Consider the following 27,716-nt stretch of genomic DNA (forward strand, 5'->3'; position numbering starts at 1 on the left):
GCTTCAGTAACCCTTTGCTTATGCTGTTCACAATAGCATAAACGGCAGCAGACACTCACTGAGTCCTCTCAAGTGATGACCCACAAGGGCATTCCAATCTTCTTCTTTCCTTAAAAAAATCCAGTTTTATTTTAGGGAATTTTTATTTCACTTCCTATATTAAATGCTCTAAATAGTAAGCCTGATCTGATGCCATTCGAACGTGTCAGCAATAAATTTGCCTGTAAATTTTGCAACAAAAGGTGTTTTTCTCTGTATATGCAATTTTACATCTCTTCCACATTCAATTTTAATGTTCAAACATTTATTTCCTTGAATTAATTAGGCCTTTAATTTCTACTAATACCTAACATTTTCTCCAGTTTACCACATTCAGATTCTTACATCAACCTCCCTGAATGAAATAAAGAAATTTTTTTACTGGACAAAGAAATCTTTATACCACTTTCATGTACAAGAATCTCTTCTAAATCTTGAAGTTATCTATTAAAGAACAAGATTTTGAAATATTCAGAAAGGAAAGAAGAATCAAACAGGCTATCTTTAAAATTACTGAACTAAATACCTATATTTCAGTCACAAAGTATCTATCATTAAAATTATTTACATATCAAGGAAAACAAACTGCACTACAACAAATAACAGGTTCCTAGTTTTAGGTTAATTTTCAATATTACTTGCTCCATTAATGGGGGTTTTACTCAGGTTTACTTTATACAAGTAGGTAAATTTATATCAAGGCAAAAAATTGGACCCTAAGTCCTATACTTACCAAAACATAAATCTCTCCCACTGATCAACTAATTAGATTTAACTCTTCCCTAAAGCAACATCTTTAAATTATAATTTTTTACCAACAGTTTAATTTTTATTTCATTAGAACATAAGCTCTTCACATGCTATTTCACCATAATCTCAATATAAATGTCTCATTTTGCATAGAAAAAAACAAATTACATGGTTCAGCAAGTTGCCTGTGGTAACACATTGATTCTATTTACATCCAAAAGTTAGACTTGAGCTTGTTCTCTCAATTTCAAGTACATTTATCTTAATAATTACATCTAATCAATTCCACATTTTTTCTAGATGTTACCATTTTTACCAAACTTATTGGGGTGACATTAGTTAATAAATAATCCATTAGATTTTTTAAATTCTTCATATGAAAGATTTCTGAAGTTATTATGATCCTAGAATAATTTTACAATATAAATTTACTGCTTACGAAAGTCTTAGTAAGTGTTTCATTTTTTCCTTTAAGGATATAATTTATAATTTTCTATTAAATCTAACATTTCAGTAAACATGCATTATAATCATTTGGATAATCATACTATTTTATAGTTTTAGCAAACTAATTCTTCCAAACTAAACACAGGAAATAATAGAACATAGTAGTTATTTTAAAAATCAGAAATTTTATATGAAGACTTGGATAATTTAGATCCCAATAAAAACAAGAAGTACTTACTGTATAAACTATTTAGAACTAGCTACCACTTACCACTGGGCACATTTTCACTAAAAGTGCTTGTTTCTCATGAAATACAAGTGCACTTCTCTATTATTACCCATAAAGTAACAAGTATGAAAGTTAAAGTAAAATTTATTTTTCAAGTGCATTGTGCTAACAGCTCAAGAATTATTAACTCCTCCCTGGCTGAAGTAGCTCAGTGGACTGAGTGCTGGCCTACAGACCGAAAGTCTGACAGGCCTGGGGTGAGAGCTGCGCCTCTAGTTGGGGGCATGTGAGACACAACCCATCTACGTTTCTCTCACACATTGATGTCCCTCTCCCTCTTCCCCCCTTCCCTCTCTCTAAAAATAAATAAATAAAATCTTTAGAAGAATTATTATTTCCATGTACAATAACATCATATACATGTTGACACATAAAATACAACAACTTTAGAATGCTACAGAATGCTATAATTCACCTGTTTTTAACATCACCAGTATTATATTCTTAAAGGATAAATCCAACCAATGTAAAAAATTATTTTCCAATTTAGTCAGAGCTTAATTTCAATAAATCATAAACTGACCACCAGTAATGAAAAAACAGATATAAAAACAGTAAAAATAGGGTGGAAAGTCAGGGATCAGATTTTCTCTTTAGAAGAAATTGTCAAACTGACATTTTTACCTAGAGATAATTTCACTCCTGTTAACATCATACGTAAAAGGGTCATTACTTTCAAGAAAAAAAAATTTCCATTTCAATTGAGAATGAACCCATTTACAATGCTGATTATAATTATTTCATCTTAGTCAAAGATAAGCAGAAATCAATGGAAACTTGTCTATAATAAGATATACAATAATATAGTCCTAAGTACTTGTGTATGATTTCAGAAAATTCAATGTCAACACCTTTTTAGTATGCTAAGCAGTAAAAGGATTATTTGTTTTCAGATTTTGATTTTACCATCAAAATTTGCCTTTGCTAGTTTCACAATATTTTTCTGCTCCCCTTTCCTGTGACTTAAGTCTTCACTTGATCTTTTTACTGCTTTTATAGAAGCAGATGACTCAAGACATTATCTGTTGTTTTCAAATAGGCTCAATGTTAGGTTTTTCCTCAAGCCAGAGTGAAAACTTGTTGGGGGGGAAAAGGTCAAACAGCCTCAAAGTCCCAAACTGACTTAATCATTTCAAAAGTAAAAAGGTATATTTACACTGGAGACATCTGGTAGATACTACCTTAACCAAGTAATCAAACTTAGTAGGTTCAACATTGGGACAAATTAATATAATGTGCCTTTCAGAAAGTACACATCACCTACTCAATATTCTTGCCAAAAACGTTTAACCTGAATCTAATCAAGAGTAAATAATTAGACAAATTCAGAATATGGAACATCTGATGGTACAATTGCTCTTTTCATATAACATAAACATCGATGAAGGACATACACAAAAGACAACTTGGAAAATATTCTAAATTAGAGGAAAATATTCTAAATTATCTTTTAGCCAAAAGATAAGACATTTAAAATGCAACATGTGATCCTTGATTTCCCCAACAAACTATAAACGGCATGATAGGAACAACTGAAGCAATCTGAATTTAGGCTATATATTAGACAATTATCAATGTTAAATTTCTTAAGTATGATGGTAATACAATGATTATATACAACAATGTCCCACATTCTCATAAGAGTTACATGTTGACATATTGAAGGGGTGTGATTTACGTCTGGAAATTGTCTTCAAATGGTTTGGACAGAAAAAAAGGTGTATGTATATATGCATAAAAATCTTTTTCAAAATAAAAAGTTGAAGGGATGGAGTTAGGTCCTTCCTTGTAGATATCTAAACAAAACTTTCATCAATCCCATCATTTGAGATTACAGATTATAATCTATACATACGGATGGTAATATCAGCAAACTGGCTCTGCACTCTCTTCTCTCAGCCTTCTTCTATTCCCACAAAATGCCCACTTCTTCTGGAAGTTTGCAATCAGTTCAGTGACATAAACAATAGTATTTGAGTGTCTTAAATTATCTTATACTGGTCACAGTCAGAAAACCAGATCCATTTTTTCCTCTCTACTGTCTACTGCTGTTTTTGCCATGGCCCACACCTCCTGGCATAGGTAGCAGCACTCTGGATAATGGAAAAGCACAATACTTACGACTCTAAACATAATGACAATGAATAACAGCTGCCATTCTGCCCCTACAATGGCAGTAAAGCCAATTCCTCAGACCTCTAATACTGATATTAAACAACCACTTTTTTAGAGGTGGACAGATGTCTTCCCATTATAATTTACATTTGTCTTATCAAAATGAAAAAGGAAAGCACATATAAATTTTTAAATAAGACAGTGCAAATTTACAGATAAATTTCTTTATAGAACATACACCAAATACAGAAGTAATAATGCCAATTTTAACTATGTTTCAATCTCCTCATATTATCAATTCATTTAAAAGGCTAAGTATATCTATAAGTCAAGCTTATAAGAGAGTTATGTTGTGTTAGAACCACTTAAAGCAGATTTCATTCATTCACTCAATCAACAAATATTAAGTCTATACTAGACTCTATATGATACTTCTTCTGGACTGGGACTCTTAATGACTTGGGTCAAGCCACTGCCAGCCCCTAGAAGTCTGTGCTTGCTCTCTGTAACATTCTGGGGTTTCAAAACTGCATTTCTTTCCTACCACAGACTAACGGGCAATGAAATTATTGTTTGGTTGATTATAAGTCATCAATTTAGTGTACTACAAGTATATTAATCTCTAAAATTCAAACTGAAATGTAAAGAATTTAATCAAGAAAGAAGAACAAAGTTACAAATGGCAGATTATTAATATAAAGTTCAGTATATAATCATTGGTATTTTTAAATTTAAATAAATCTATATCCTAAGCTAAATAATGTTTAAGTTCACAGCTCAATTTAAAATAGTTTATTACAATACTAAGGTCTTCCTGCTCACATATACTTTATGTATAATCTTAATTCTTTATTTTTCTGATCAGAAACCTGTAACAATTCCTCAAAATGTATCATATCAAGTCCAAACTTCTCACCCTTGCTTCAGTGTACTCCACACTACACCACCATTTCCAGGCTTTCATTCTCCCTAACAATTTCAGTCATACCCCAAGCTCCAGGCAAATCTGCTCTTCCCACAACTCATTCACTGCCCATAGGTCCTTTGTACAGACTATTTCCTTTGACTACGACAAGTTCCATCCCAACCTAGATAACTCCTACTTTTCCTGTCTCACCTCAAGTCTCACAAATCTGGGCTTTCCAATCATCTCCCTAGTCCTCTGTTCCCCAAAGCTGAATCTCATGGTTATGCAGGATCCCACAGCTTAATGATTTGTAGCTTACTCTATTTGTATTGTAATTAAGGATTCATTTAGCTATTCCTATAGCTAAGAGCTCCTATAAGATAAGGACTCATTTTACATACCCAGGACTTATCACCAGTTTTGCCTAATAGAGGTTAAACAGACAAACCAGAAACCAAGAAGGTGATAACCTTGGCATTAAGACTCACAGTGTTCCTGTTCAAAGTTTATGGGACATTTATACATTAGTCCTAGAACTGAACGTATGCTCATTTGGAATGTAGTCCATGTACTGCATTTCTCTTACATACTTAGAGTGTTCTCTGCATTATAGATATCTGTGTGCTTGTTGATATCATTTTTAGACTGTAAACCTAACCGGAGTAGTAATTACATCAAACTCCTACAACTGGACCCATTGATACATACTCATGGCTGACTTGAGAGGACATGCACATGTATTTACTGTTCAGCCAGTGCCCTGCTTCAGTACCACCATGTAGAGAAGGAAGTAAAGCTACAAATCTGTCATACAGGGATTTAGAGGAGTCAAATCTTAAATTCTGACCTTTTTATAACTCAACTTAAGATTTATTATGAAACTATGTTTACAATGTAAATCTAGACGAATTTCACATGAGCAGGGTTATCTTCAGTCCTAACATTTTATTATTCCCAGTTATTCCACCCAAACATTAAAACTCAAAAATGGCCCTGGCTGGTGTAGCTCAGTGGATTGAGCACATGCCTGCGAACTAGACAGTCGCGGTTCGATTCCCAGTCAGGGCACATGCCTGGGTTGCAGGCTGGTTCCCTGCAGGCCAGTCCCCTGCTGGGGACGCACAAAAGGCAACCATACATTGATGTCTCTCTCCCTCTCTCCCTCCCTTCCCCTCTAAAGATAAATAAATAAGATCTTTAAAATAAAAGATTTAAAAAAAAACTCAAAAATGATTACTTCAACCTGAAAGTATATTAATATTTTTCAAATATTAATAAGCACTGAATATGACACAGATACAGGCCAATCATTTAAAAAATACCAAAATGTTTTAATTTTGATGTATGAGTTAACTGCTGTTATTATAGTACCAGCAAGCAATTATTACAATAAACTGTAATAAACTGACTAACTGTTCTCTGTGCTAAGTACTTTAACTTTTTATCCTTATTACCCAATTTACAGTGAGGAAACTGAGGCACTGCTAAGTTAAATAACCTGACCAAGAATAAATACACAGCTAGCAAGGATTCAAACCCAAGCCCATTCTACCTACCACTATGCCATATTAAACAGCAATAAGTGACAGGGACAAGCTATAAGTGGATTTCAATCATCTCTCAAACTATTTCATAGGTATTTCAAGCATTTAAACAAAAAAGTCTAATATTATAAAACCAATTCCTGTGTGTGTCCTTAGAATTATTCTCTATAGAGATACTTTAAACATTTACATTTAAGATGATTGCTTTGGTATCATATTTTACCTTCAGGTTTCTTACTAATATCCTACTTTTGGTACACTGAAAAGACAAAGTGAAATGCCTAATAACACAGCCAAAATGCATTTTAAGAAACAGTAAGTAAAATGTCCCTATAAAAAGAGAATGTTACAAATATAATGGTACCATCATGCTTAATGCTAACGATGTTCCACTAAAAGTTATTTTACCCAAAATGAAATGACTCTTACCTATATTAGTAGAAGATGAAATAGATGCCAGCAATCCTCAATTTTATAAGTAGCAATTAAAATACTCCCTTCGTATTTGTACCCTTCATTTTTTTCATGATTGCTCACTCTGTCATATTCTCCCTCACTTGAAAGAAAGCTGTTTTTATGCCTTTCATTTTTCTAATTAAATTTCAAATATTTTTTAATACTAGGTCGAACCACTTTAAATTGCCCTTTTAACCACTTTTATCTACAAAATTAAATGCTTTAATATGCTTCAATCTAATAATTTGCACAAATTCAACATTAAAAAGAGCAGATATACTTAAGAAGTTACAATTGTTCCATCACTGCACTACTTTCCTGGTGGTTCACAAAGGAATAAACACTCTACAGTTTTTGGACTCAATAGGAAAGAAAATAAAAATAAATTATTCTCATGAGAAAACATTCACATGATACTGTTAAGGAAAAGTAGACTGCTTTGCATACTGTTACAAACAGTATGATACCAATTTCATTTATACATAAAAACACCAAATATTAAAACTGACTGAGACTTCAGGATTTTTGTTTCTTTGTTCTCTTCTTTGGCAGTTCTATTTTCCTAATTTTCTAATTAAATGTAGTATTTACAAAGCCCATGAGAAATAACACAGTAACTTATTTCTAAGAATGCTGATCATGTGTTAGTATGAATAAGTAACTTTAGACATCAACTAAATAAGCTTCATTAAAATCAGGTTTACTTTCTTCATCATTATAAAAATGCTAATTTGTACTGCTAACAAATAAAGACCAGACCAAAAAGTTAAAACATAAAGATCAATGTGGAGTAATGAGTCAAAAAACTACCACAAAAAATAAAGGTGAAAAAAAAAAGAAAACAAATGCCACATTACAACATGTGTAAAAAACTTTACACAAAAAAATGTATGTTTTGCTACTAAATGGACAAGTATAAATGATAGAAATATCTTCTAGGAGGTATCTTATTTTTTAAATTTTGATCAATGGAATCCAGATGTTTAAAATTTTTACCTGAGCTCACTGTTAATTACATGAAATAAGCTCTGAGGTATATATAAAAGTTCTGAGATTTTGCTGATTAACCAGTTAAGAATGGATTCTTATATTTACAAACCACGTGCTCTAAAAGATATGGAGAGGAAAGTTTGAGTTGAATAGATGAATGGGCCAGAAAGTGAACAGCTCAGGGAGTGTGCACTGTGGTTTACTGCCCTCTGGCTGCTGTGGCAGGAGCTATCACAGATAAAGGTGGCTGCATGGCAAAGCTAGGAAGATGTCCAGCAGAAGTTCGCAGGATTCTTCAGGCAAGTTCAGAAGCCACCCTTTAGGCTGGCCTCTCAATATACAATAAAGTGAGTTTTACTCCTTCCTTTAAAAAATCTAAACATATCAACTAACAAAACATTACAAACACTATCTGAAATTTTCAACCACAAATTTAAAAAATACAGAGTGGTTTGGCATAAAAGGTGACTCTAGGAAACTAAATCAAAGAGTTAATGCCCTGCCCTAACTAAAGATCAGAATTAGTTTTGCTTCAGAAAAATTCCTTAGCATACTACATGGTAACGTTAGGTTAAGAGGCAAAAACTTTTATCAGAAATTTAAAAATTTTGGTAAGATTCCTCTAGTTATAAATCTGTGGTAGACAGAAAATATAAAACTTAGAATAATGAAACTCATATTAATTCAAAATTTCCAGGTATCAGATGTATTCAGAAGTTAAAAATTAGGCAACACTGGAACAAATATTTCCTGGAATCACCTAATTGCATGAAAAGCAGGAACAAAACAAAGGAAAACTTGCTATGCCGGTATCGAACCAGATCCTTCATATTAATCTTTCTTTCAAATATTAGCCAATGTCATCTCATAATTTTGCTCAATGAGGAGCAAAGTTTCTATTATTATTTTACAATTTTCCACGAAAGTTCTGCTGGCAATGAACCACAAAAGCCACAGTCCAAGAGAAGACAATTCTGTTTATTTCCCTGACTTGCTAATTATAAGTCACTATCATTTTAAAACAGTGGATCTTAGCCTCATTTCCAGCCCAACACACCCAGGAGACACAACACTTTCCTTTAACAACAGTGGCTCACAAGGTTTCGATTCCCAGAAAGACTGGGAAAGAACAAGAGATTCTGAGTGGAAAAATGGGAGTGGAAAGAAGAGGGGTGAGAGCAAGGATGTTCCTTTGAGAGACATACCCACTTTGATTTTTCTTCTCAGCACTTCTTAATAACCTCTTTGGAATTTACCACTGTTCAAAAAAGATATGATGCAATTAATTTTAAGAAAACCAAAAACCTTACCTTGCAGTTCATGATGTATTACCCCCACTAGGTTGGGTTCGTCTCCCCACCAGAATATCCATAACTCTTTGCAATCTGGTTTGACATCACGGCGCCATACACACAGCAAGTTGGCTTGCAGACAGCGGATGAAACTTAACAGGATTGGATCATCTTGGGCTGGGGCTGAAATTATGGGTCCACAGTCCCCATGACCTCCAAAATTGTACCTACGCCATTTGATTCCTGTGAGTTCAGCCTGCAAGAAAAACAAAACAGTTGAAATAGTTTTGATTTTTTTCATTACAGAATACTAAAAACAGGTTTCTATACAAATAAGCAAATTTGCTAAATATTTACACTACACTTATTCATAATATTTCTCCCACTGAAGAAGGCGAATGCTTCTTGATTTTTAAAAGGGAAAAATTTCATTTCTTCCTATCAGGATTTCTCCATTGCTCTTTGTATTAAAAGCAAAATACAACCAACAGACAATCATTATTTCCTATTAAACCATTTTTACCTAAACTTCCACTAACAAGTTTCTACACATAAAATTACTTTCTACATTATTATTCCTTAGTTGATTATTTATATTTAATTATATATAAATCAGATAAGAAATTTAAAAGTGTAAAATTGAATTAATTCCCAAGAATTTCTTCAATTTCATCCAACCCAAGAACTACAGCTGAAACCCTTTTTAACCAGAGAAGCAGTGTGAGTGCAGTACAACAGTGCTTCACTACGAACAAATGAGATGCTGACGTGACTGACGCAAAGCTAACAACAATTTACTGGTGTTATTTAACATGCACCACACAGAAAAGCTTTGTTTCTATAACAGTTCCCTAATGTACTTTGGTCTTTTTTTTTTTTTAAACATGGGAATTAAACTAGCTGAAAACAGAACCTGTTATCTTTCTTCCATTACCCAGATTTGTTATTTTAAAAATTTCTCAAATTTTAAGGAACTAAACCTCAAAGATATTTCAAAACAAACGAAAGTTAGATTTCTTACTTAAATAACTATAAACTACAACTATGTATTTTCAAACTGAGAGTGAAACTGATTCATAATATAATTCTGCACCAAACAGTCCATATGTCCCTTGCATTCAATTCTTACTCATCTTCCTCCTCCCCACCTGCCACTACCAAGTCAATAATTTTTTTGTCAACAAGTTGTTGTTCCAAAAACAAGTACCACAGGGTACAAAGATAACCATTTTACTAACATAACCCAAGCAAATTTAAAGTACTAAAACAATCAATCACTATATAGTGAATACATTTAAGAAAAAATTTCAATTTTCTTTGATTCAACAAAAGGCTTCACTCCAAAAAAATGTTTCCAATTCCAAAAATAATAATATCCAAACTAAAACTATCTGAAATTCAGAAACCTATCTTTCTACACTATGAGACATACAAATCTAATCTTTAGTGAATATTTTTAGTAAAAGCTAGTATTGGCATCATTTAGGCTTTCATTTATGCCACTCGTTTCCTCTGACTATAAAAACACAACATGGCCAATGCAACAAGTTCTTAAATGAAATAATACAAACAGAAAAGAAACTAATCATACCAGAAATAACTATTTTCCATAATCACATCAGGAATAATCATAAGCATCTTATTCTATGTTCTTCCTGTTTTTTTTCATATACATACATTTTTTAATTTGGACCATAACGTATGGTTTTATACCCTGCTTTTTAATTATTATAAATACTTTGTATATTTTACTAATGTATCACTCAAAAATAATCTTAATGTTTGCATGATATTCTATTCACTGGGAAAAACTATTCTATGATAACTGGACAATCTTTCTTTTTTTTCACTATTAATATTATTTTAACTGGTGAACATCCTCGAACATTGTTATTTTCCTAATTATGTCTTTAGGAGAGATGGATTGATGCAGAATTACCAGTTAATAGATGTGAATATTTTAAGACTCATAAATGAGTGCTACCATCTTGCTTTTCAAGTAATAGTCCCACCAATAACAACCTTCTTCCAAATTACACATCTTTTAAAATCACTGTCAAGTTAATAAAATGATGTATCCTTGTACTAATTTGTAGTCCTTCTTCTGCTTTGAAAAAAATCATTATCATATATTTGATTAAAGGTATAATTTGGGGCCAGGCTTCCATGGTTTGAATCCCTGCTCTGTACTTACTAACTGTAAGTAGAGCACGAAAGCAAGTACCTGGCAAGTTACTTAAACCTCTGTCTTTCAGTTGCCTCACTAGTAAAATGAGGGTAATAGTATTTACAGAGTTAATTAAATGAATTAGTATATATAAAAAGTACTTGGAGACTGTGCCTGGCACAAGGCAAAAAACACAGACGATACTATTATCGTTACTATTAGCAGGAGTAGTGCTAAGTTGTAGTAGCACTATTTCTGTTTGAGTCGTCTATCCATATTCTTTGTGTTTTTGTCACACATGTTCCTTTCTTTCTTTAAATAAAAGCTTTCTGTGTGTTTTAGTCAAAAAGCCTAACATCAATTTCTAAATAAAGGTCAAATGAGGAAACTAAATAAAAAGACTAAAAGGGGGCAGCTGAAATCAGAAGAGCTAAGTAAAAGACTAAATTTCTTATTATTGCTCTAGGTTAATATTCTGTGCCTAAGGGTGGTGGCAGGGGGATGGTACAGGGGAAGAAAAGAGGGAATAAAAAATACCAATAAATATGTATTACTAGTACTTACATTAACCATATTCAAAAGGTTAAAAAATAAGATACATTAATATTTAAATACCAGGTGAGTTGGTCCCCCCAAAAATCTATGAACAGCAATTTCCTAGAATATTTTTTCACCTGCAACACCTGGCATTGGTTCAAGAGACGAAATATTTGGCTTTGATTCAGGAGAATAGTTTCCTAATCCCAGCACTTCCATAACTTCCTATCAGTGCTTCTATGGTCTCACTGGTAAAAGAAACCTGCTGCCACCTGCTCTATATTCTTTATGGAGTTGTTCTAACAAGTGATATAACACAAATGCAAGTGATATAATAGCAAGGCTACAAACTTAACCGCTTCATACTAATCAGTCAAAATAATTGAAAATGCCCTATTATTTAAAACAACTTAGTTCCTTTACCTTAAATCTAAAGTTAAATATCATTATACTAACATTCATTGGAAAAACATGACAATGAACCACCATTCAAGCCTAACAGAGATAACTAGGTATAAAATGAATATTCAAAGACTTAGCTTTTAATTTTGAATTAATGTTGGTAAGAGGAAAAACAACTTAGTGTTAACTGAAATTTGTCCAAGAAAAAAATTCCTATCATGGATGTGTACATTTAATTAGACTAAAATATGTCCTTATACATCATGATCATGTTTAGTTAAAAATATATTCAACACAAAGTTCTGTTGATCCAATTTCCAATAAATATACATCTCCAAGACTCAAAATTCTTTAATTACTTCAAAATTATGAAGCAACCCTATAAATATTTCTAGAGGCAAATTATCCCCCCAAACGTAGTATTTCTCATTGTCAAAGATGAACAATCCATAATTAAATTTAATATGAGTTTAAAATTACATGGTATTTAAAATACAGAATCAAGGAAAAAACAGTATGTACATATATATATAATACAGCCATAACCATCATCATGTCTTCATCACCAACTTAATAAACCAGGCACCATACCAGCCCTTTGCAAATAATTTCTAACATGAGGCACCACAGCAGGATCTTCAGATATAATTTGTTAATTTCACAAACATACAACTAAAGAAATTAGGACTCAGGTTAAATAATTCTTCTACAACCACACAAGTAGAAAGCGGCAGATCCCAAATACAACTAAATTTAAAGCATAAATTCCTTCCACTCGGCCATGCTGCTTCATAGCACTAATGGTAAAAATTAGCTCTAGAGGATTATAAAATAGTACAAAGAAACTGTCATCAACTCAATTTAGCAATGACAAGAGCTCATGGCCATATTTTCTAATTTAAGAAAGTTCATAAATCTTTCTTTAGTCCTCATGAGGTATTAAGAAAACTAGTATAAGGGTGCCCACACACCATCCTATGAATAGAAGAGATATTTTTCTTTCACGGAGATAATTATATGCCTTCTTTTACAGTTACCACTCTAAAACTGTGTCTACACAAGCTAATTCTTAGAGAATACACGTAACAAGCCAAGAAAATAACCCTTCTAATAATAGCAAGAGGCACTGGAGGGAAATTTTCTTAACAATGGCTGGTACATCTGTTGTACAGGTAGGTAAGTCAAGGTCCTCCGAAAACTGAATTTAATTGGCAAAGACTCCCCTAGCCTAAACAGAAGGCTACTACAGTGAGTTCAGAATGGCTCAAATTAAGTAGATTACAATAGAATCAGGATAAATGCACTTTCTAACAGCATGAGTGTGTTTAAAGAAAATTTATATTGATTCTTAATGTCCTCTTCTGTAGGTACTACACATAGAAAATGAGCTGGTAACTTCTCCCAGCGGAGGTCATTTATTTGCACTGACCCATTGCAATCAGATCCCTCACAACCAACAGCATATATTATACTTGCAATGTGGCTCTCCAGAGTTAAAACTGTATTCAGAGGTCATGGAACAGAGTCAAACTAACAGGCCTTGATAACAATGAACCCAGGGTGTAGCACCATGGGGAGAACGTGGCTGGAGGTCCAGAGGTCTAAATTCAAGTCCTGCTTTTTCAACTATTTACATATATAATATTAGAAAGTCTCTATATCTCAGGGCACCTCAGCTTCCCAACCAGTAAAGTGATATGGTTGACCTAGATACTATAATGAGTTCAAGTCTCCTGGCCCAGGCTAATTATCCTGCTCACAAAGGCAACTTGTAAATGAGACTGAACCCTTATTAGATGCCTTAGTGATCAGCAGGAATAGGAAGGCTGCCAGAAGACATTCGAATTTTTAAGAAAGCTGAAAGAAAGGTTTCTCAAACTACAAAGCAATTAGTTTCACATCATTCCTGGGCAACAATCTAGATAGTTTATAGAAGAGGCAGATGTGATCACTTGGGGCTAACATAAGCGCATAGGAAATTCCAAGTCTGCCTCACCTCACTTCCTCCTGTGATGGGGTTACGGTTCTAGTAGATCAGAGAAAACATACAATAAACAAATTAAGTCACCTCTTAACTCAATTCATAGGAGGGGGGGGACTCAGGGTAATAGAAAACTTCTGTTAAAACACAACTAATCAGCTCCAGGTAAAGATGGCAGAGTAAACACACACATCTGCTTTTGCTCTCACTTAAATCCCTCTAAAAAACATCAGTAAAAAAGTTCATTTTCTTTTTGGGGGGGCGGGGGTGAGTTTTTCTTCCTTAACTTACAAAATCACATGGTAGGTAGGAAAAGAGATGAGAGCATCAACATTTCAAGATTTTGAAAGTTAAGAAGCAGATACTCAAGAGGTAAAGACACAGAATACTGGTACTTGAGAAAGCTGAATCCTAGCTGTGGAGAAAGCAAAGAAATGAACCAATTTACACAAAATCCCCTCAGCCTCAGGAATTACAGCTACAGGCACCTGTGGAAGCCAGTTGCAAGACAGAGAGGAGATAAAATAAGGAAAACTGCCTAAAGTCTGCTTACAAGGCACTCAGAACCCAGGTACCCTCCTCCCCACTGCCTACCTTTAACCCAGCAAATAATTTATAACAATATTCTTAAAGAGACAGAATTGTACAACCATTAAAAACGGTTATCCTCTGGGTCCAGTAGAACAGAGGAGTGTGCACAGGGAGACACAGACATAACTGAAAGCAGGGAACCAGAGTACAAACAGTGCATTAAGTGAACATGTACAGAATGAAGGTCAAAAACCACACTCTCCCACCAAACTCCCTCTAAGCACCCAGAAAGCTGGCAGCCAGTCTTTCACCCTCAGAAAGAAGTCTGAAAAAGTTCTCTGGATTACCTGACCAGCTCAAGAGAAAAGACCTCAAGATACTGACATCAGAGGTTCCTCAAGTTAAAGAGCCCACCCAGATCAAAGTGCTCGGTAAACAAAAGCCATTCATATAATCAGAACTTCCAAGTACTTTCTGGTCTACCATTCCTAAACATGAACAGACATGCAAGAATTACAAAACAGTTAAGGGAAACCACTGAGAAATTATAGAGACAAAAAAAAAAGGAGAAAAGTAACTTGAAGGAAACAGCTACACTGGGAGAAGAAAACTTACTAAAAGTCTATCTATGTTCTTAAAGAAATAAAATAGTGCAACCATTAAAAAAGAATGCCCTAGCTGCTGTGGCTCAGTGGATTGAGTGCCAGCCTGTGAACCAAAGGGTCACCTGTTCAATTCCCAGTCAGGGCACATGCCTGGGTTGCAGGCCAGGTTCCCCGCTGCACGGCACAAGCAAGAGGCAACCACACACTGACGTTTCTCTTCCTCTCTTTCTCCCTTCCTTCCCCTCTCTCTAAAAATAAACAAATAAAATCTTTTTAAAAAACCAGGACACTATTTCAGAAAAGAACTAGAGAACTAAAGGAGAGCTATTGGAAAAATTTAAATAATGATGCCAGAAATGATAAAACTCAGTAAAACTGCTGGAAGATAAGGTTTTGGAAATAGCCCAGAACGTAAAGCAAATGAAAATTAAAAATGGGACTGGAGAGACAAAATTAGAGGAGTGGCCCAGGAAGTTCAAAACCAAATACAAGAACTTTCAGAGAGAGAACATGAAAAAGAGAATGACTGATAAAGTAATTCATAAAAATTTCCCAGAAAAAATGTGAATTTCTAGATTGAAAGAACTCTCTGGGTTTCCAGAACAATCGACAAAAAGAGACTCACGAAAGATGTATTAGTATAAATTTCCAACACACTTCAGAAAAAGAGAAGGTCCTCCAAGCGTCCAGATAGTAAAAAGAAGTCACATACAAAGAATGAGAAACCAGAAAGATTTCTGACTTCCCGACTGAAATGGCAGAAGCAAGAAGGCAATGGTGCAATAACTCCACCATTCTAGAGAAAAATTATTCTGAACTAGATTATCTATGTGAATTTACATTATCAAGTATAGAAATAGAACTGATACATTCTAATACACAAGGTCTTTAAATGAAAAAGTACCCTTTTCTCAGAAAGTAACTCCAGTAACTACTGGAGGTACGCACTACCAAAAGGAGAAATTAACCAAATAGGAAGCCGTGAGATAAGAGGAATGATTGCATGATTCTACATTGTCCATGCACCACTGCAGAAGGGAACCAATCCAGAGTATGACAGACTACATGGCTCCAAGAAGCACTCTGCCAAGAAGATGAAACTGATAAACACCTCTAATACCTGAAAGTTCTAAAAGGATATTCATACAAGAGGCAAAAAGTCTGGTGAAGAATTGGTTAAAAATATACACAAAAGTAAACAATCAAGAAAAAAAAGAAAACAATTACCATGTTCAAGTAACACAAAAAGAAAAGGTAATCAAAGTTTACTAGATGGCTCAGTCACACACTAACATAATCAAATGAATGTTAACACTGAATATAGAAAAACTACTATATAACCATTTTGGTAAAATGGAAGGATGAAAAAGGTACATTTGCTTTTTAAGAGAGTGAGCTAAATCCTTATCTTCAATAATAGAAAACTCAGAATTTATAAACATAAAAGTAACTCTCTAAGTTTTAGTGTTCAGAAACATTTAAGAATCAAGATAATCAACAAAAGAAGGTGAAAATGTTTGTGCCTGGAGAAGCAGAATGCTCTTAGTTCTAAACCTAGTAAAACTATTTAGATTCTTTATTCTGTAAGAGTACATCTAATTTTAAAAAAGAAAAACAAAATCAATCATTTTATAGATTGATTCGAGACAAATTCCTAAGCTTACGAACAAGGCAGTAACCCATAAACTGTGTTGCAAAACTCAAAAGGTTATTTACCATGTGTTCAAACAGTATGTTGCTGTTGTCTGTTTCTTTCCTCCCTTTTTCGACGAGTAAAACCCCAGGTGCACAAAAACATACTTCCAGCTTCATGCTCCCTCCCACCTAGCTCTGCTCAAATTCTTCCATAGCTAAGAGGTTTGTCTGGGATTCCCTCTGCAGAGAGGCTGAGGACGACAGGGCACAGAGCCTTCCGCGTGGCTCCCATCAACATGGTATGCTCATGTTGTGAGAAATGCAGTGTGATTACTCTTCATGCAATAAAGTTGTATATCACAGATACTAACATATGCATGCATATGTATATAGGCATGTATACATGTACATGTTGTATGCACATGTGTGTATATATACATACTTGCTGATTCATAACTTTTTTCCTCAGTGCAATTTTCTTTTCAGCCCTCAATTTACTAATATTATTGTAATGATACAAAGATAAAAAATAGGAAATTGGTTTAACAGAAGTATAGGCGAAAAGGGCTAAGGTTTTATTTGACAATACAAGTAAACTATGAAGTAACTACTAAAAATGTTACTGCCATCTTAAGCTACATTATTAATAAAAGTACAGTATCTAGATTCTACACAACAGATCTTATCAAGTCATTAGTCAATATCACTTTCAGCTCGTAGCTTCATACTTTGAGATGAATCTAGATAAAGTGAAACATATGAAAACCAGGCTAGGTGAGGTAGCTGTCAGTGAAGAAACTGGTAACAAATCAATCCTTTCAATAAAAGCAAATTTGCTAGTATCCATTTATTTACATTTTACCTGTAGCTGCTGGCATGCTACAACCTTAAATCTGAGTAGTTGCAATTAAGGCTGGATGATCCACAAGCCTGAAGTGATTACTCCTTGGTTTTACAAGAAAAAGTTTTCTGGCCCCTGAACTAGGAAAACAAACACAAGCAAATATGACATTTAAACTATAAATACAAAGCACTGGAACTGCCCTCCCACCATAAACTAAGAAATTAGACAAAAAATACAAAAAAAATGTTTTCAGATATTAGGCAGCAGGCAGCACAGAACTAAGGATCTCTGCCACAGCTGAGTTTTGTGAGAGCAGATCACCAGAATGGAGAGCTATGCAGAAAAGAGCTCCAGAGATCTGATAGGGGTTCTTTTTTGAGACTTTTCCTAGAATAAATGCACATTCAAACCAAAAAAATTCAATGGAGCCAGGCAAAGAAAGATTAGAAACCTATTGTTCTAGAAGCTCACACAAAGCTGAGAGACAACTCTACTTCCGAAGGTCAAGAGTGAAAAAACATTTTTACATACCTTGGACACTAAACAGAGGTCACAGAGAGTCATGGCTCAAAAGTAGAAAAACTAGGCCTAGATAAAAACTGCTCCTACCCACCTTAATAACCAAGCCTCAAAAACAATAACAACAACAATAATAATAACAATATCATCCACAAGTAAATGCCAGCCAAAACTGAAGAACAGAAATGAAAGATTTAAAAAAAAAAAACACATGAAATTCAAAACATGTAACTAGGATCCCATAATGAAAAGGTGGAAGGGCAAAAATATTTTTTTAAATAATGGCCAAATTATTTAATGGGCCAAATTTAGTGACCAAATTTTATGGGAACAATAAATCTCTGAACCAAGGAGTTCAGTGGACCCAAAGCAACATAAACCATAAGAAATCACATGAAAATACATCAAATTAAATTTCTGAAAACCAGGGACAAAATAAAGGCTTTCAAAAGAAAAAAAGACATAAGCAGAAACAAAGATAATATTTACAACAGACTTCTCATCAGAAAATATGCAAGCCAGAACAATGGAGTATGTCGAAAGAAAATATCTCCACATCTAGAACTCTAGATCAAGCACAAATGTCCTTCAAAATGAAGATAAAGTACAATTTTTTAAAGATAAATAGAAGCCAATGAAACTGCACTATAATATATTTCAAATAAAAGTTTTTAAAATAATTCAAGAAAAATATCAGATGGAAATCGGATCTACATAGAAGAATAACAAGTACCAGAAAGAGCTGATATAAAATAAGTGTAAAACATGTTTTCTCATTCTTTTACTGATTAACTGATTACAGCAAAAATAATAAACATTGTGAAATGTATACTATAAATAGAAGAAAAATGTATAACACAAAACAGCCCAAAGGCCAGAGGAAAAAACTTTTGTAAGTATACTGTTCTAAGGTTTATACATTATAAAATAAAGAAATGTAATACTGTTTGGGGGTAAACTGTGACAATTTAAAAATGCATATTAGAAACCTTTGACTAGTCCTTAAAAAGTAACAAAGAGCTATATCTAATAAGCCAATTTTGAACATAAAATAGAATTGTAAGAAAATACTCCAATTATACAGAAGCAAGCAAAACAAAAAATGAATAAAATAGATGGGACAGATAGGGAAAAAAGCAAACTTAAACCCAACCATGTCGATATAATTATATTAAATATAAAGTCTATTATAATTATAAGACAATGATTCTCAGAATGGACAAAATTTCAAAAAGCCCAATTAGATATTGCCCACAAAAAATGCACTTTAGGACTTCCGCCAAGATGGAGGATTAAGGTGGATGTGCCTGCCTCCTCTCACAACCAAGTTTAAGGACAACTAAATATTAGCACCAGAAAACACAACCAGAACACGGAAAACTGAACTTTTCGGAAGTCCGCAAACAACAAATCCTTCGGCCCGACCCGTAAGGGGCGAAACCGGCGAAACCGGCGGGACCCGGGCGCGGGCGCGGAATCCAGACGCGCGACTCTTCGGAAGTCCGCAAACAACAAATCCTTCGGCCCGACCCGTAAGGGGCGAAACCGGCGAAACCAGCGGCGGGTGAGGAGTTACAAAGGAGAACTCGATCGACCCGGGCGCGGGCGCGGAATCCAGACGCGCGAATCCAGCCGCACGGGTTCCAAACCCAGGATTGGACCTAGTGAGCAGCCCACCGGGTGAGCGACTACGGAGGAGTCAGTGGGGAGGCGGTGGCAGCGAGTTGACTGTGGGTGCCCGGTTACCCGCGGGTGAGGGAGTGAGCGGGGGACCGGCTGCGGCGGCGGCACCATTTTCCCCGCTCTGACCACGCCCCCATATACAGCGTCACAACCCAGCGACCTGGGACTCCAAGGCGCCGCTTCTTTCACTTAAAGGGCCAGAACAGACCAAAAATGTCGCAGGGGGACCTCAAAGTCCCGGAGATAAATCTAAGTGACGAAGAAATAGCAAATCTCTCAGACGCACAGTTTAAAACACTGGTCGTCAGCTTCCTCACAGATCTGGTGGACTATAGCCACAAATTAGAGAAACATATGAAGGCTAAATTAAGGGAAATGAATGGAATTCCACAGGAAACCCATAGAGATGAAAAAAAAACTGGGACTCAACTCAATGGAGTGAACCAGAAGGAAGAAAAAAATGATCAATCAGAAAGGAATGAAGAAATAAGAATTCAGAAAAATGAGGAGAAGCTTAGGAACTTCCAGGACATCTATAAACGCTCCAATATCCGAATTATAGGGGTACCAGAAGGGGGAAAGACACAACCACCAGTGGAAAAACTATTTGAACAAATAATAAAAGAAAATTTCCCCAATCTGGCAAAGGAAACAGACTTCCAAGAAATCCAAGAAGCCCAGAGAGTACCAAAAAAGTTGGACTCAAGAAGAAACACACCAAGGCATATCATAATTACATTAGCCAAAATTAAAACGAAGGAGAGAATCCTGGAAGCAGCAAGAGCTAAGGGGACAATCACCTACAAAGGAGTCCCCATCAGGCTGTCAGCAGATTTCTCAAAAGAGACCTTACAGGCAAGAAGGGGCTGGAAAGAAATATTCCAAGTCATGAAAACTAAAGACCTACAACCAAGATTGCTCTACCCAGCAAAACTTTCATTTAGAACGGAAGGACAGATAAGGTGCTTCTCAGATAAGACCAAATTCAAGGAGTTCATCATCACCAAGCCCTTATTATACGAAATGTTAAAGGGACTTATCTAAGAAAAAGAAGTTAAAGAAACATGAACAGTGAAAGGACAACAAGCTCACAGTTATTAACAACCACACCTAAAACGAAAGCAAACTAAAAGGACAGCTAGATCAGGAGTGGAAACATAGAAATGAAGATCTCAAGTAGGGTTAGCAACAGGGGAGTGGGAGGAGAAGACGGGGAGAGAAGGTACAGAAAACAAGTAGCATAGACAGTAGATAGAAAATAGATGGGGGGGGGGGGGGGGCAAGAATAGTATGGGAAATACAGAACCTAAAGGACTTGAGACACATGGACATAAGCTAAAGGGGGGGTAATGGGGGGGTTGGGGGGGCAGGGTGGAGGGGAATGAAGGGGGGAATAGAACAACTGTAACAGCATAAACAATTCAAAAAAAATAAATAAATTTATTTAATTAAAAAAAAAAGAAAATCCTGCTGGGATTTTGATTGGAATTGTGTTAACCTACAGATCAATTTGGGAAGAATTGACATGTGAATTGTATTACATTTTCCAATTATAAATAAACACAATAGAGTATAAAAAAATGCACTTTAAATACAAAGACAAGTTAGGTAAAAGGTAAAATTATTTTTTAAAAAATCATAAACATAAATTACAAGAGAGCTGAAGTGGCTAGATTAATATTAAACGTGACTCCAAGAGAACTATTACTAGGAATAAAGAAAAAAGTTTCATAATAATAAAAATGTCAATTCTTCAAGATGACACAAATACCAAATGTGTAGGCACCTAATAACAAAGCTTCAAAATATATGAAGCAAAAACTGATTTATCTAAAAGGAGAAGTTGACAATCCCAGAATTATAATTGGAGATTTCAACAGGCCTCTTTCAGCAACTAGCAGAACAAGCAGACAGAAAATCAATAAGGATATAGAAAACATGAACAATACTATCAACCAACACAAGCAAACTGACATTTATAAAACATTACACTCAGAAACAGAATACACATTTTTTTCAAATGCACATGGAACATTCACCAAGAGAAACTATATGTTGAGCCAAGAAATATCAATATATTTTTAAAACTTGAAATTTCTATTTCCAGTCAAGATGTAGGTATAGTAAGACGTGTTTCACATCCTCGTGCAACCACAGAATTACAACCAGATCTCAAAAACAACACCCAAAACGTCAGAAAATCCAGCTGAATGGAAGTCTGACAACCAAGGATATAAAACAGCCAGATTCATCTAGATGGGTAGGAGGGGCAGAGCAGCACAAACAGTGCCAAGAGACCACAGTACAAAAGGTCCCACATTCACATGTGGTGGATAAAAATCGGGAGGATTCCTTGGGAGAGAGATATCCCAGCTGCACAGCCCAGGGTTCCAAACATCAGGAAGATAAACCCCCATTACCTCTAGCTGTAGATACCACTGGGGTTTGGGATGGCAGAAGAAACTGCCCTATTTTCATCACTCAAAGGGCCCGGACAGGTTTAGAACCTATGCAAACCCCACAACACTAGTTGTAAGGGTACCAATTCCATATGGAAGATGGGTGAAGTGACTGGAAGTGGCGGTGAGTGGCAGGCCTCCAAAAGGCAGGCAGTGGCACTGTCCACTCTCTGAGTACCCCCAACACACACACACACAAAGTGGTGAATCAGGTTGCCCCACCCTGGTGACTACCTAAGACTCCACCCCACACAATTTACCAGTAACCTTTCTACACAGGCCACACTACTAAGAAAGCAGCTCTACCTAGCACACAGAAACAAACAAACACAGGGAGGCTGCCAAATTGAGGAGACAAAGAAATATGGCCCAAATAAAAGAACAGAACAAAACCCCAGAAAAATAACTAAACGAAAAGGAGATAGGCAACCTATCAGATGCAGAATTCAAAACACTGGTTATCAGGATGCTCAGAGAACTGCTTGAGTATGACAACCTACATAAAGGAAGATATGAAGGTTATACTAAGTGCAATAAAGAAATATATACAGGGAACCAACAATGAAAGAAAGGAAGCTGGGATTCAAATTAATTATGACTTGGAACATAAGGAAGAAATAAGGAAGAAATAAACATTCAACCAGAACAGAAAAAAGAAACAAAAATTCAAAAATAAGAGGAGAGGCTTAGGAACCTCTGGGACAACTTGAAACATTCCAACACTCAAATCATATGGGTGCCAGAAGCAGAAGGGGAAGCGTAAGACACTGAAAATTTATCTGAAAAAATAATGAAAGAAAACTTCCCTAATTTGGCAAAGGAAATGGACATATAACTCCAGGAAGCAACAAGTCCCAAACAAGTTGGACCCAAAGAGGACTATACCAAGACACATCATAACTAAAATGCCAAAGGTTAGAGATGAAGAGAATCTTTAAAAAGCATCAAGAGAAAAGCAGAGACTTACCTACAAAGGAGTTCCCACAAAACTATAAGTTGATTTCTCAAAAGAAACTTTGCAGGCTAGAAGGGACTAGCGTGAAGTATTCAAAGTGATGAAAAACAAGAACCTCCAACCTAATTACTCTATCCAGCAAAGCTATCATTTAGAATGGAAGAGCAGATAAAGTGCTTCCCAGACAAGGTAAAGGAGCTCATCATCACCAAGCCATTGTTACATGAAATGTTAAGGGGACTTAAGAAAAAGAAGATTAAAACTATGAACATTAGCCCTGGCTGGTTTGGCTCAGTGGACTGAGCACCAGTCTGAGAACCAAAGAATTGCTGGTTTGACCCCAGTGAGGGCACATGCCTGAGTTGCATGCCAGTTTCCCCAGTGTGGGCCACAAGTAAGAGGCAACCACACATTCATGTTTCTCTCCCTCTCTTTCTCCCTCCCTTTTCCTCTGTCTAAAAATAAATAAATAAAATGTTTTTTAAGAAACTATGAACATTACAACGACAACAAACACAACTATCAACAACTGAGTCTGAAAAACAAAAACTAAACAAACAACCAAAACAGGAACAGAATCACAGACATGGAGTTCATTTGTTATTTTGGAGAGTGTCAATGGGGAGGGGGAAACGGAAGTACTGGAATTAAGAAGCATAATTGGTAGATACAAAAGAGACACGGGCATGTTAAGAATAGTACAGAAAATGGAGAAGCCAAAGAAGTTATATGCATGACCCATGCACATGAACTAAGAGGGGGATGGATTATTGGAAAGAAGGGGGGTACCAGGCAGAGGGGGACAAAGGGGGAAATACTGGGACAACTGTAATAGCATAATCAATAAAATATACTAAGAAAAATTGAAATTTTTGAAGAGCATAAAATTTGAAATGAACAAAATATTGAGAACACCCTCCACAAACAAAATCTGGAAATTAAACAATACTTCTAAATAATACATAGGACAAAAAAATCACAGCCTCACAGGAGAAACTAAGAAATATTTTGAACTGACGGATTATAAAAAGAATACCAACCAAAATGTGTAGGACACAAGTAAAGCAGTGCTCTCAAGGAGAAATCTGTAGCTTTAAGTATTTATATTAAAAAGTAAGAAAAGTAAACATTGCTCTAAGATTCTTCTTCCAAGAGCTAAAAAAAAAAAGTGTAAATTAAGCTAAATGTAAAACTGAGCAAAATAATTAAGAACACAGAAGCAATAAGTGAAATATAAAAAATACGAAGAAACCAATAAAATGAAAAGCTGGTTATTTTAGAAGAGCAATAAAATTGACAAACTTCTCACTAGGTTAATCAAAAGAGAGAGAAGACAAATTACCAATATCAGGAGTGAATGATAAGAAATTACTTCACATCCTAAAGATACTGCAAAGATAATGCAATTATTATAAATAACTTTATACCAATAATTATAACTTAAATGGACAAATTCTTTAAATGACCAAACATACACACACACACACACACACACAGGCTAAGAAATCTGAATAGCTGTATATCTATTAAAAAATGGAGTTCATAATTTAAAACCTTGCCACAATGTATTCTCCAAGGCAAGGTGGCTTTCACTGGAAAATCCTACCAAACATCTAAAAAATAAATATCACCAGTCCTACTCAAACTTTTTAGAAAACAGAGAAGAAACTACTTCTTTTTTTTTTTTTTTAATTTTATTCAGAGAAGAAACTACTTCTAAGACTAAAGACATTGCTTTAAAAAATTGGTAATCTACATGCAAATGTCCTTCTTGAAATAGATATAAAAATTGGTAACAAAATATTAGAAAATCAAATCTAACAATACATATATTGATAACACACCCTCCACAAAGAGTTTATCTTAGGAATTAAAGCTTAGCTCAATTAGTTCAAAAGTCCATCATAAATGTAATCACCCATATTAAAAAAAACAAAACCTATGATCATCTCAACAGATGCAGAAAAAACACTTAGCAAAATTCAACACCTCTTCACAGTGAAAATAAAGCAAACTAGAAATTAAAGGGAACTTCTTCGACCTGATTTAAGGGGATGTTTGAAAACTTGCAGCTAACACCAACTATTAATGACAGAAGATTGAATACTTCTTGCCAAATCTGGAACAAAGCCCATATGACTACACTATGTGGCCTTGGTTGCTAGACAGAATCCAATCTGTAGGCAAGTAAGAAATACTCAAAAGGAAGAGGGAATATCTGTGGGGAATTACACATGTGGTAATTTAGGAATTTTTTAAAATATCACATGTATCATTTGTCTAAACAAAAATAAATTCTATACATACTGGAATTAAAGAACATTAAAATTTTTTGTTTATAGATGTAAAAATAAAAACTCTGGAACAAAACAAGAATGTATACTCCTACCATATGTATTGAACTTTGTACTATAGGTCCTAACCAGTGAACCAAGAAAAAAAAAATAAAGAGCATACAATTGGAAAGAAAGCTATAACCCCAACTTTATTTGCAGACATCATGTGCACTTATGAAAATTAAAGGGCCTTACAGAAAAGCTACCGAAGCTAATAACTGAGTTTTAAAAAGCTGCAGTACGTATGATAAATATACAAAGTTTAACTGTATTCCTACATACTAGCACTAAACAATTGAAAAATATTTAAAAGCAATGCCACTTATAACTGCATTGAAAAATAAGAACTACTAAAGATAAGTTTAATTACATATGTTCCAGACCTGTACACCAAAAACTACAAAAAACATTAAGAGAAACTGAAGACCGGTAAAATAATGGAAGCTAGATTATCTTCATGGACTGGAAGACCTAAAACTGTTAACATGTCAGTTCTCCCCAATCTGATCTATGGACTCAACAAAACAATCAAATTTCCCCAGGTTTATTTTTTAACAAATTGGCAGATTAACTCTAAAACTTATATTGAAATGTGAAGTATCCATAAGAGCCAAAACCATTCTGAAAAAAAGGAAAGTTGGAGAATTTACCCTGATCTTAAGACCTACTATAAAATTTTAGTAACCATGATGGTACAGCATTAGCATAAGAGCCATGTAGAATAAAAAGAATTATAGACTCAAGAAATAAATGCATGCAGACACATATACATCAATACACTCAATTGATTTTTGACAGTGATATCAAGATAATTCAATGTGAAAAGCAATACTTTTCAACAAATGATGCTGGGACAACTAGATAGTCACATGCAGAAAGAACTTCAACCCTTATCTCCCACCACACACACACAAACCCAGTAAAAAATGGATCACTTACTCACAGACCAAAACCTAGTAATTACTATAATAAAACTTCTGGAAGAACTCGTAAGAGAAAACTCTTTGCTACCTTGGAATAGAAATTAGAACTCATATACCTTAGCTGGTGGGCAGAAAATGGTACAACCATTTTTTAAAAGTTTAGCAGTGCTTTATAAAGTGAAACCTCTATTTCCTGTATGATTCAGCAAGTGTGCGCCTATATTTACAGAAATAAAAACATATGCTATGCACAAAAAACAGTACATGAAATTTCATAATCATCAATGAATAGATAGATAAGCAAACTGCATTATACAGATACAAGGAACTATACTACTTAGCAATAAAAAGGAATGACTGACTTAAACAACAACATGAAGCCAGAGAAAGATGACTGCAGATTATCTAATTTCAATTATAAAAAATTACAGAAAAGGTAAATGAATTTATAATAGCATGGTTACCTAAGGTGCTGCAGTTTCATAAACACATTTGTCAAGACTCCTGAAACTGTACTTATTTACTTAAAATGAGTACATTTTACTGTAGAGTATATCTTAATAAAGATAATCAGAAATTTGTATATTAAGGAAAGAATCCATATAAAAAATCTCTCAAAGAAAAAATTTATTTTTAATATAGCCAAAGTACCATCTTGTGCATCTCTAAGGTAGAACTGTGAATCTTTTATAAAGCACACAATATTTTTTAAAGATTTTATTTACTTAATTTTTAGAGAGAAGGGAAGGGAGAGAGGAAAAGAGGGAGAGAAACATCAATATGTAGTTGCCTCTCACGTCTCCCCCCCCCCCCAGTGAGGGCCTAGCCAGGAACCCAAACATGTGCCCTGACTGGGAATCAAACCAGCAACCCTTTGGTTCGCAGGCTGCCACTCAATCCAATCCACTGAGCCACACCAGCCAAAGCTAGTACACAATATTTTTTTTAATTATTTTCATAACTAAACATATCAGAGCACTGGTTAATGACTTACATTTATTAACCTTAACTAAAAGATAGTTCTTGTGAAATTTCTGGAAACTGAACTATTTAATGAGTCCATTAGTGACATTAGGATGATTTCTTGCCCAACTGCAATAACAGACTATAAACAGAAATGTGTATTATTTGCTCTGTATAGCAGACACTTGTTAGTTGTTCATCCAAACATGATGGCTCCTTCTGCCACAGTAACACATACTCAGGAATAACAACATGCCTACTTAACTACATTTCCCCAGTCTCCCTGAGGTTAAGAATGGCCAGATGTGCTGCAAGGAATTTCCTGAAAGTTTCCTTAAAAGGAAGGG

The 27,716-nt window shown here is 34.8% G+C and overlaps 1 protein-coding gene across 3 annotated transcripts in view; it reads right to left on the bottom strand.

Moving 5' to 3' along the window:
* MED13L (mediator complex subunit 13L) overlaps positions 1-27,716 on the bottom strand; it is a 262,154-nt gene that overhangs the window by 215,992 nt on the left and 18,446 nt on the right. For all 3 annotated transcript variants that reach the window (XR_005084095.2, XM_053669761.1, XM_037156292.2), the window contains exon 2: positions 8,848-9,085. Coding sequence is in view for 2 of the 3 variants with exons in the window: in XM_053669761.1 (XP_053525736.1) it covers positions 8,848-9,085 (238 nt within the window). In the remaining variant the exon portion in view is untranslated. The remainder of the gene's footprint in view (positions 1-8,847; positions 9,086-27,716) is intronic.

Source organism: Artibeus jamaicensis, unplaced genomic scaffold (genome assembly GCF_021234435.1).
Source record: "Artibeus jamaicensis isolate MK-2021 breed Jamaican fruit bat unplaced genomic scaffold, CSHL_Jam_final contig_525, whole genome shotgun sequence".
NCBI lineage: Eukaryota > Metazoa > Chordata > Mammalia > Chiroptera > Phyllostomidae > Artibeus > Artibeus jamaicensis.